The 11,523-nt window shown below is 57.2% G+C and overlaps 1 protein-coding gene and 1 long non-coding RNA gene across 2 annotated transcripts; one reads left to right on the forward strand and one right to left on the reverse strand.

Annotated features, from left to right (window-relative positions):
* The first annotated feature begins 5,138 nt into the window (after nt 1–5,138).
* AQP2 (aquaporin 2) lies at nt 5,139–10,381 on the forward strand. Its single transcript, XM_005514582.4, has 4 exons — nt 5,139–5,742; nt 6,875–7,039; nt 7,825–7,905; nt 8,645–10,381. The coding sequence occupies exons 1-4, from the start codon at nt 5,377–5,379 to the stop codon at nt 8,858–8,860; spliced, it is 828 nt and encodes a 275-aa protein (XP_005514639.2). The 5' UTR covers nt 5,139–5,376; the 3' UTR covers nt 8,861–10,381.
* On the reverse strand, nt 6,569–8,766 carry LOC135576670 (uncharacterized). The gene is made up of 2 exons (XR_010468460.1): nt 7,660–8,766; nt 6,569–7,159 (listed from the first exon to the last, which is right to left on the reverse strand). It is a non-coding gene; the product is annotated as an uncharacterized LOC135576670 (long non-coding RNA).
* Nucleotides 10,382–11,523: the final 1,142 nt, after the last annotated feature.

Here is an 11,523-nt window from a genome sequence, read left to right on the forward strand (position 1 = left end):
AATGCCTCCAGGACCGCGATGTGCGGTTCCGGGGAGCAGGTCCCAGCGGGGAGCTCGAAAAACAAACGGAAGCAAAACCTGCGATACCCACGAAGCGCGTCAGCGGGGAGCAGCAGCACGCGTGCATGCGCCGCCCAAACAAGCAGGTAAAGATAGAGACGAGGCACTCCCCGGGATTAAATTGTTCAGCTGCTCCGGAGTGCATTTCACTCATCGCCGCCAGAAGAACGTGTTCCCAGCACCGCCGTGTGCGTTCGGTGCTGTTAAACGAAAGGAATTGCTCAAGTATGCAAACTTGCCTCACCAGGAGTGGGGGAACAGAACAGGTTTGGGTGACACTTGGAGTGACACCTTCACGCTACTGTGCAGTTTCTTCTTTCAACGATCATGAAGAACATTTATATAACACAAGCCAGGGATGTGCACATGGGTTTTCAAACTCTCACGAGCCCCGCGGCCTCGGGGTGACGCAGCGGCCGGACACGCAGCACCCGGCCGACGGGGAAAACCTTCCCTTCGTTTCAAACCCAAGCTCCCAGCACTGAAAATGGCTTCAAAATCCAAGTTGTTGGTGCTGTGCTGGGACAACCCTCTGTCTTGGCCATGGAAGCTCGAAGTTAGAAGTGAGGGTGTTCTCTGATTCAAGTTGCCATTCTCAGAACCAGACCACCTTTTGCTCTCCCCATGGGTCCCAGCCGGTTGTTGGAGGGGTTCTTTGCAATAACCCACGTTTGCATTCCCTCGGCTCCTCACCGCACACCCGCGGCTCCCGGGAAGGTGCTGAGATAAGAACCTCCTCTCCAAGGCAACATTGCCAAGCACAGCCCCGCTGCCCCCAGCACAGATCCGAGATGGCAGCCAAAACCTCATGCGGCACAGGCGAGCGTCACCGATCGGCACCGCGGCCCCATGGGGAGACACACGGTGTTGGGACAGCATTGCCCCAATCGGCACCACGGCCCCATGGGAGATACGCGGTGTCAGCACAGCGCTGCCCCAATCGGCACCGCAGTCCCATGGGAGATACGCGGTGTCAGCACAGCGCTGCCCCGATCGGCACCGCGGCCCCATGGGAGATACGCGGTGTCAGCACAGCGCTGCCCCGATCGGCACCACGGCCCCATGGGAGATACGCGGTGTCAGCACAGCGCTGCCCCAATCGGCACCGCAGTCCCATGGGAGATACGCGGTGTCAGCACAGCACTGCCCCGATCGGCACCGCGGCCCCATGGGAGATACGCGGTGTCAGCACAGCACTGCCCCGATCGGCACCGCAGTCCCATGGGAGATACACAGTGTTGGGACAGCACTGCCCCGATCGGCACCGCGGCCCCATGGGAGATACGCGGTGTCAGCACAGCACTGCCCCGATCGGCACCGCAGTCCCATGGGAGATACACAGTGTTGGGACAGCACTGCCCCGATCGGCACCGCGGCCCCATGGGAGATACGCGGTGTCAGCACAGCACTGCCCCGATCGGCACCGCAGTCCCATGGGAGATACGCGGTGTCAGCACAGCGCTGCCCCGATCGGCACCACGGCCCCATGGGAGATACGCGGTGTGGGGACAGCGCTGCCTCTGCCATCCCTCGTCAACAGGAGCATCCTAGAGCCAGGGCACAGGAGGGGCCGGGGACATGGCCTCTAGAGCCACCTGCACAGCTGATTCCTGGCAGTACCTAACCTAGTTTAGTCTGGTCTGCTTTGCTTTTTCATCCAGAAAAGATTTTTTTTACATTTATTTTCAATTTTTTCAATCCAGGAGAACTACCCAGAGAAAGACATTGGACTTTGAGCTCATCCACTTCTCCACAAACTTCAGCTCCATTACTTGTGATGGACATGGGAACGAGGAAGGGAGCGGACAGGCCGGGCGCTGGAGGCTCTCGGTCAATGTCGCTGCATCGATGCGGAAGCTGCATCCCCAGGTGACACCCGCTGGGAGTTGTTTGGCTCATCAGATGCGGTTTGTTTGGCAAACGTGACACGGGGTATCTGGTGAGGGGTGAAGCCGAGGGCTCCAGCGCGGTGCTGTCACCCCAGGGCGATGTCGCAATCCCGCTGACTTTAACTGATGTACAATCCATGCCCAGGTGAGCAGCGAAGAGCTCACAGATCTGGTAAGGCCACGGGGTCTCACTTCACCATCTGATGGACACGTGGGTATGCTGGTGTCTGGCTTCTCCATTTCACGGATTCCAGGGGAAAAGCACCAATTATTTTCCTATAGATGTTTATGCAAAATATGCCATGGCCTGGCCTTGAACTTCAGCTGTCAAACGAGGGTTTCTGCCCCCGTAAGGCACAAGCGAAGAGGGGTCGTCACCTGACTCAGTCCCGTCTCTGACCTTGGAATGTGGTGGACTGGCCGTATCTTGCCTACTGAGTGTTGCTGCAGAAGCAGAAACTCCCGTTTCTCTGTAGTTCTGGACATCCTGGGTCTCCTTCACTTGGTAGCAAAAGGAAAACCATATTTTCCTGCACGTCACAGCCCAGGGCTGCAGAGATGGGGTCACGCTGCGGGGAACGGTCGTGGTCTTCGCGGCCTGACCCTGGTGTGGCCATCGCCGGCTGCACCGAGGCCATGGTGGTGCCGCCGACCTCGCCTGAGACCCACGGCAAACTCGACCTGCAAGTCATTGAGATGAGATGAGATAACAAAACAAAACGAAGCCTCTGCGAGCACCAGGCCCCATTCCCAGCCCGCGCTTAAGCTCAATTCATTGAAGTCAGTGAAGGAAATCAGGGCTGCGTTAATCCTTCTGCTTCGATTAAAACAAGAACAATAAACACGGCGAGAGCCAGCCCAAGTTCTGCATGAATAGGGATTTAGCATTTGGCCTGAAATGCCGGAAAAGCTGTTGATTTTCTCCATTTTGCGGCTCTGGGTGAGCGTCCTTTCGATGGGGTGTGACAGTGGGAGAACACGATGCCTGCCGGTGCTCATCGCTTTGGGAATCCAGACGTCACCTGCTGCTCCGTCCGCTCTGCAAACAGCAGCGGGAGAGGGGGGACTGCCCTGCTACGTTTATAAACTGCAGTCAAAACCACGCACCAGCACAGACGTTTGTCCGGCCAGCGAGCAGAAAACCTGCCTGAGAAACAACATTAGCACAATACTAGAATTAAGACGTTTCTTCTCCTTCTTATTCTTTGGCTTCTTTTAAAGGATTCCCCAGGGAGCTCTTAGGGGTGGCATTTTCAGGTTTGACAGCTCCTCTTTTAGAAAGAAAAGGTATTTCATCGAACAGCAGAACCAATAACAGCTGGACTTGCACAAAGTTTTGTCCCAGACTCATTCTGCTGCGGCTTCTCTGTGTCTAACACAAAGGGCACTGCTGCCGCGTGGAGCGGGGCGCGGGTTGAGCTTTGGGGTGCCGGAGGGGACGGGGGAGCCGCCTGCAGGCACCGCCTGCTCACCAAAACCAGCAGAACACCGTGGCCCGGGAGCACACGCGCCTCCCGCGGCCCAGCAGGAAACCTCGTGTTGTTTATGCAATCGAGCTTTTCTTCTCCGCGGCTCGCAGGTATTTCAGATGGAATGGAGATACCTCACCTGCGCTTACACTTTCCTGAAAGCCAGAGAAGCAAAGATATCTGAGCCATCTAAGTCACTCGAGAAGCGAGTTGTTGTGCAAGCACAGGCCCCCTCGCTCGCAAAACCTCCCAAACCGCGTTACCGGGCCATTTTCTGCCATCGGGAGGAAACGCGGGGTATCGACCCTCTGCAGGTGCCAACACGCTCAACGAGCGTTTGCACTCGATCCCGGGGAGGGCTGATAACGCCGTCACGCTCCAGGGGCTGCCATTAGAAGGTGAAACGCGGCAGCTTGCCGGCTCGGTTGGCTTTGCTGCGGGTCTGCGATGCTCTTCGCTGCTCCCGCAGCCGCGGCACACGTGGTGTAAGATAAAACCACACCGCCATCAACACCAAACCTTCCGCCGCGGTACGTGGCAGGAACCGAGCACAAACATCCCGAAACGCGGCATAAACGGGAGCTGCAATGAACTTGGGTAGCACTGGATGAAATTGGGGACCACGAGTCTGTGTTTGATTTTTCATTTGCTCAGAGCTAATCCTGCCTGCTTCTCTTTCCTTTTTAATTACTCTTCATTAAGCACTGATCCATCACAACTCGCTTGCCACGAATAACTAATAATCAACAGGGTATCAGCTCCAGTTAATTGCCTGTATTAGTTCTCGGTCATTCCCTGCACTAATGACAGCCTGTGTTCGCAATCAGTCCCTGGCATAACGAGCTCCGGACGGACGCTGAGCTCACCGGTCTGCAGGCAGGAGCCTACGGACTGGACGTGACCATGTCTCCATGGCTCAGCAGCACCCTGATACACTTAACCTCGCAGCTTGTCCTACGAGATCGGCTTCATTGCTCCTCGGTGCTTACAGCAGCTGCAGAGTCGCTAGCGAGGGGGAAAACAAACGAGTGACGTTGGTGCAGCAAACCCACCAACCCAATGACACGGGGGCAAAAGGCTCATGGCCATCACCAGGAATGGGCAAATGTGCATTAAACTGTGGAAGAAAAGGGAAGATGGAGCTGTTGGGCAGTGAGTGGGTGGTTTGGTGTGAAGAATGATCCTCCAAAGGAGAAAATATCAGTCCTCTTTTGGGGATTAACATCGAGAAGCAAAAAGACATTTCTGAAGAGCCGAGTTGGCCAAAACCCCCGTAACTGAAGGGCAGCTGGGACTCCCGCTGTCACGTTTTCCCACTAGAATTCCTTTCCTGACAGACATTTCTTGGGCCTGGTTCCCATTTTTCTGGGTAGGAAATCGGTGCCCAGGCTCTAAAACTCTGGTGCTCTGAGTTGTGTTATAGTCACTCGGAGTTTTGTGCCTCTGAGAGACTCTTCTGCACCCAGTTTTGGTTGTTTCATCCCAACCCACATCCTGCTCTTCAACACAAGCCAACCTCAGCTCCAGCTCCACAGAGCCCCTTCGCTTCCTCGCCCCCCGTGCTGCGGGTCGTAAAGCTCGGAGAAGAGGAGCAACGGGCAGCTCCGGGGACGCGGCCCCTGGCAGGAGCGCCCGGGAGAACAGGAACATGGTTTCCTGATTTCATGGCATTGCTGGAGGCTGATTTACGGCCTCCCAAGGGTGGCGAGCGCTGCGTTCCCCAGCGCTAATAGAGAGAGGGGGCAGGGTCTGATGTTCCCTCGGCTGGAACACAGCGGGGAAAGGAAAAGAAAAGCATCAGGTTTCGTAGGACCACAATCCCACCTCCTTCACCGCGTGGCACTTGGGCATCCCGCACCCGCATATATACCCGCTGTCCCCGTCATCCTCCGTGGACACGGCGGCCGCGGCAGCAATCGCCTGAAGACGCCCCGGGTGGCTCAGTCCTTGCAGCCTCCATGATGTGGGAACTGAGATCCGTGGCCTTCACCCGCGCCGTCTTGGCGGAGTTTCTGGCCACGTTGGTCTTCATCCTCTTCGGCCTGGGCTCTGCACTCAACTGGCCCTCAGCTTCCTCCCCGAGCATCCTGCAGATCGCGCTGGCGTTCGGCTTGGCCATCGGCACACTGGTCCAAGCCCTGGGGCATGTCAGCGGCGCCCACATCAACCCGGCGGTGACCGTGGCTTGTCTCATTGGCTCCCAGGTCTCCTTCCTCCGCGCCGTGTTCTACGTGGCGGCGCAGCTCCTGGGCGCCGTGGCCGGGGCCGCCATCCTGCACCAGGTCACCCCCGCGGACTCCCGGGAAGGCCTGGCCATCAACAAGGTGAGCCCTGGGCCCACGGGTGGGCTCGGGAGGAGCGGGAGACACGGAGCGCGGCTCGGGGAAGGCGAGGAAGGGGTTTGGAGCCAGCAAGGACCCTCTTTATTCAGTGTTGAGTGGGAAATCGCTGTCAGTTGCAGCCCAGCACCATGAGCAGCTGCAAAGGTCCCTCCAGGAGCAGGGTTGGAGGCAGGAGTCCTCTTTCTAGGGCTAAAACCAGAGATATGATCCAGTTGGCCACATAGACAACCCCCTTACAAGACAAAGCCACGACCATCTCAGTTTTATCCGGAGCTGTACTGTGGAGGAGCTGAATTCAGAGGGGATCCGCATGTTTAGGGAAGGACACAACCAAAAGCATCCATTCCTCTTGTCCCCCTCCCAGCCTCGGCGTGGGAACGAGCAGCCTTTTGTGGGGTTTGGGTCTAAATCCCAGCTTTTCATCAGACAGCACTGCTCGAGTTGCTCCCCGTTGTGAAGGGAACCTTAGGAAGCCACGAGGGGAGTCCCCAGTGGTATCCCAACCTCCAACACCCCTTTCCAACCCATGTGTGCAATAAAAAGGGGGGGAATTAAAAAGTCGCCAGGTTCACGATCCCCTCTCTTTCCTCCATGCCCCCCCAGGTGGGCACAGGCAGCTGCCGGGGTGCCCGGGGGACACGGGGAGGCGCCCACGCCGGGAGCAGCGTCGCCCAAAGGCGGCCGAGCGGCGAGGGAGGCGGCGCAGGAGTCCCCTTCCCACAGCAGGGAGGCACCGCCGGGCCCGCGACGCTGCCAAAGAGATTAAGAGGGTTGAAAAAGGGATTGCGGATTAATCTGAACAAGGCTATTTAGACCGATAATAGCTGGGGTTTAATAAACCCAACAAAGCAAGTAGGAGTTTTAAGAGAGACTTTCAAAACACCCAGCTCTGTTGTTTTACAGCTTAAACCACTTAAAAGAGGGAATAAGGATTTTAATATTTTTTCCCCTATGGGCTGTTCATCGTGTTGCTGCCTGCACAAATTACCCTTAAAATAATTAAAAGAAATAGGGGAATATCAGCAAGACCCAGGTCTCTGGGTGTCCCCTCCACATTTCCAAACCCGTCCCCAACCCTCTCCGTCCACAAGACACGTTTTTTCCCCCGTTCCAGCTGCACAACGAGACGACGACAGGGCAGGCGGTGACGGTCGAGCTCTTCCTCACCTTCCAGCTGGTCCTGTGCATCTTCGCTTCCACCGACGAGCGCCGGGAGGACAACCTGGGCTCCCCTGCCCTCTCCATCGGCCTTTCTGTTGCCGTGGGGCATCTCCTTGGGGTGGGTAGAATGGGCCAAACCAGCGCTTTCTGGGGCTTTTTTGCCTTTGTGCCCAAAGTTTGCTTGGCTGGCTGCTTCGGGGTGGACGGGGGGGTGTAACTCAGGGTGCCCATGGCTTTCCTGTGGGTAAAAGAGAAAAATCGCACCAAATCCAGAACAGAACCACAGCCTGAGCTCAGCTTTTACTGGGCATGAAAAGGAGCGTATCTGGCTGGGCTCTGCTGCTCCTTGCGTCCCATGGGGAGCTCCCAGGGATCAGTGGGATCTCCTGTCCCGGGGTGAACGTGCCAGGATCTGAGGCACCCAAGCCCATGACGATAAGCGGGGGAAGTATTTGGAATGAACACCCAGGGAAATCCCCACAGGTGACAGACAGACCCCCAGCGTCTCATCAGAACAGCCACACTCACACCACATCTTCCATCCCCAACAACCCGCAGGCCCGCGTGTCTCCGGGAACGTTCCCCTGCCCTCTGCGGCAAGGAGCAGCGGCTGCTGCAGGGCTTTGTCCCCGCCGTCCTTGCCACGCTGCGGGCACGCCAGCCAGCCCGCAGCCGCCTCGCACCACGCTCGGCTCACACGCGCTCGCACGAAGATGCACAAATAGCCAACTTGCCCACCTTGACTCAGGTGCTGGAGGCTGCCGGCATCCATCTTCCTGGAATGGGCAACGCTGGAGGGCGAAACATTGGCCGGGTGCATGAATCACGCTAATAACACACCAGGATTCGTTAAAATGTGCTAAAAGGGCTTAATGCTAACAATAAAGTGGTGTTTCTCGGCAGATCCGTTACACCGGCTGCTCCATGAATCCGGCCAGGTCTTTCGCCCCTGCTGTGATAGTCGGAGACTTCAGTGACCACTGGGTAAGACGTCAGGTCTATGCGTTGGTTTTGGTGGGATGAACCCCCTCAGTTACCAGTGTTCCTAGAAATCCCCAGAGCCAACCAGATTCCTGGCATTTCCACAGCAGCTCCCAGCTGAGGGAGCGATGTCGAGATTAGCAGAACCAGGCGGGGCCGCTGAGATGGCTTATCTGAGCGGGCCGCGTTGCAACAGGAGAAGGGCGTGTGGGTTGTTGGTCATGACTTAGCAAAAGAAGCAAAACCGACGGTGTGTGGAGCTCTTCGTGCCGGTCCGGGGCACCTTCCTGGCTCCAGCTGGACCTGGGTACATGTTTTGCACCCAGGACACTCTCCCAGGCATCTCCATCTCCAAAGAGCACGTTGGGAGCTAGAGCTGTGGGGGCTCAGGCTGATGTGCTCAGAGGGACCCAGCCCGAGCTGGTACCCTCCTCGTCCCCTTAGCACCGTGTAAACAGGTTGGAAGATGCTTCTTCAGGGGAACCCAAATAATTAAGCATGCTTGTGATGGGCCCGTCATTAATGAAGGTCAGGCAGCTCTCAGAGGAGAAAGGTCAGAAGGGGATGGTTCGGTATGTTCAGATGGGAGTTCAGGTCAGCAGCGATGGCCAAAGCAGAGCTGCTGCATTTTGCTCCCAGCACACACAGAATAAACTCCTTGCCATGCTGCTCAGGGGCCCCGGTTCCTCTCCATCCTCCAAACTCACGCTGGCTTTTGCTCACCCAATTCCCTTTTCCCCAGGTCTTCTGGGTGGGCCCCCTGGTCGGGGCGGCAGCCGCCTCCATCATCTACAACTACATCCTCTTCCCACAAGCCAAAAGCTTCTCGGAGAGACTCGCCATCTTCAAGGGCCTGGAGCCGGAGGAGGACTGGGCAGAGCGCGAGGCGCGGCGGCGGCAGTCGGTGGAGCTGCACTCCCCGCAGGCCCTGCCGAGGGGCATGTCCGAGAAGGTGTAGCCAGACCTGCCCGGGGCCGAGAGCGGGGCTGGGGAAGCTCTGGTTCTGGAGACAGCGCTTGTCCAGACGAGCAACTCGCCTCTCCCCTCTCCCTTCGGTTTTGCTGGGGGCACACGTCGACTCGTCTCCTGGGGAGATGCACCACGATGGCCCAAACCAGCTTCTGTCGCCCAGCTCCCCCCGCAGCTGACGATTTTCTGGTGCTAGGGGGAAAACGCCATTAAACCAAAACCACCAGCGCAGCAACAGGAACGAAGACACCGGGATCCCAGCGGCTCCTTCCACACCCCTTGCAGGACGCAGCGCTCGGTGGCGTTCGCTGCCCTTCGCGAGGAGCTCGGAGGTGCCGCAGAGCTGTCATTACGGCCATTTGCGGGGCGTGGAGGTTGCCACCCGATGGCTCACGGCTGCTCCGCTCCGCTCGCCCGTTTGCGCAGGATCGCTCATTCTGTGCCGCGCGCGTCGCACAGACCGCGAGTTCTGCTGCTGCGAGGACCCACATCGCCCTTTCCTTAGACAATGGGACTGGAAGCAGCTCCCTGAGCCCCTGCTGACCGCCCGGGCACCTCTTGCAACCGCTTTCTCCTGTGACAATGAGAAACCCGATTTTCAGCTCAAGCTCATCCACAGCTCGTCTGTTTCTCGGGCCAGTGTTGCTCTTTGGCTTTGATGCTTCATCCCTCTCCATTATTCTTTTTGCTTTCTCTCCTCTGGTCCTGTCCTGCTCTGATTTTTGGGTGAGAAACAGTGTTTCCCTCGCTTCCTCCAGCCCAGAGCTGCTGCTGGCTGCAACCCACCCCCTCAGAACCAGCCCAGCCCTTTCTCCTGCTGAGTCAGGCCCTGCTTATGGTCCCCAGCACAGCCAAAGCGTTTGGCTCAGTCTTCAGGACATAACTTTGCTCTTTCAACCATTAATTTAATCCCATTTCCATTACTTAGCCAAAAAGCCATACATTCCTGGCGTGACATCCTGACGTCTCCCCAGCATTGCACCACCACGTCACCACCACATTCAGGCTGTTTCTGCTAAGGCCATTAATGGAAACAGTCAATGAGTCAGACCCGATGCCAAATCCTAAGGAACATTAGCGACCTTTTCCTCCCTCTGGACACGAACCACCACCAAACGATGCTCTTCTCTTGCTCCTTGTGCACTGTGCTCTACCTGTCCCAGCCTCTCCCGTCTCCTGAACGCATCATTTCCTCTGTTCCTCGCTGTGCTCGTCCTCTAACGTGCTAATGGCCATTGCTGGACAGGAAAGGAGTGCACAGCTTTGATCTGCCCCGCACGAGGCGTTGTCGTGGTCTTCATTCCAATCCCCATGGGCTGGGAGCGCGGGAGCTCCCGCGTCGCCTCCGCTCCTTGGTCCCGGTCTCCACTTCGCTCCTCCAGCGGCAAAGGAGCATCTGGAGGGTATCTCAGAAAAGGCTTGTCAAAAAAATCTATCTGTTCTCCGCAATGGGAGTCAAATCACGTTTCAATCAGAGTGTAAAACTGTAGTTAAAGCACCAAGTAACTCAGTTTTAAAAGTAGTTTGTATTTTTGTTACTCTTGAAACAAAAACAAATTTCAGTGATGTTGGGAAGACCCACAGAACCTTGGCCAGAGGTTCCCTGTCGCGATCGGCTGCACCAAGCGCGTACAGCACCAAGCTCGTTGCTGCGGGGCAGGAGGAGGCGCGAACGCCCGCAGCCCGGGGCCAGGGCCGAACCCTTCGCCTTCAAAGGCGGCGCGAGCAGATTGAGGGTCAGATTAGAGACATCCTTGAAAGCCCCATCTCAAACGCCTCTGCAAACTCCCCGGGCTGAGCCAGCCAGAAATGCCCTTTTTCTTGGGAAAACACACTGATCCAAACACTCTCCTCCGGCCATCCAGTCCCTACTGTCACAGATCCCTGCAGGAGTTGTCTCCTCTCAATCATTCCTGCTTCTGTTACTGGTCCGGTTTTAAGGTCCAGAACCAGAGCCAGGTGAACAGTGGGGAAAAAAAACAAAACAAAGCACCAAGCCCAGGCTGGTCTGGGTCTCAGCAGCATTTATAGTCTGAATTTCACCACGCCAGCCGGGCTTTGAGCTGCACCGCGGAGCCAAACTCACCAGGAACCCGGGAGCGGCGGGAATGGCAAACGAACAGCAGCCCCGCGCGGCTCTGAGAGACTAAACCAGCAAACCGGGGACAACAGGGACGGACACACGTACTCAGCTAATGACACACACGCCCCTGCGGGCGGCCCCGGGCGAGGATGAGGCACGGCTGCCTTCCTCCCAGCGGGCACCCCGACCCCCCAGCGCATCGGCCCCAAGCCACGCAGTAAATCTGGGTGATTTTTGGTTGTGGTGTTCGCCAGCACTGGTGAGGAAGAGGAGGGAGACAGCCCACCCGCCCTCCTTGCAATAAGCCTCCTCATCTCCTAGTCCTGCAAACCCCGGGGGCAAAGCGAGGCGTGCGTGGCCCCACCACGTAGGTGTCCGTCTGTCCACAGGGACCTGCCTAAAGAGCCTTTTGAACATCTTGCCCAATTCAATTAAAATCTGACACATCAAAGGCATTTTCAGCTCACACGAGCTCCTTGGGAGGCACGGAGCCGGGGGCAGGAAAATGCCCGTGGTCAGACGGCCGAGCAGGAACGTCCCAAGGGGAAAGCCGAGCAAAAAGCCTCAAG

The sequence above is a fragment of the Columba livia genome, chromosome 29 (genome assembly GCF_036013475.1).
Source record: "Columba livia isolate bColLiv1 breed racing homer chromosome 29, bColLiv1.pat.W.v2, whole genome shotgun sequence".
NCBI classification, from domain to species: Eukaryota; Metazoa; Chordata; class Aves; order Columbiformes; family Columbidae; genus Columba; species Columba livia.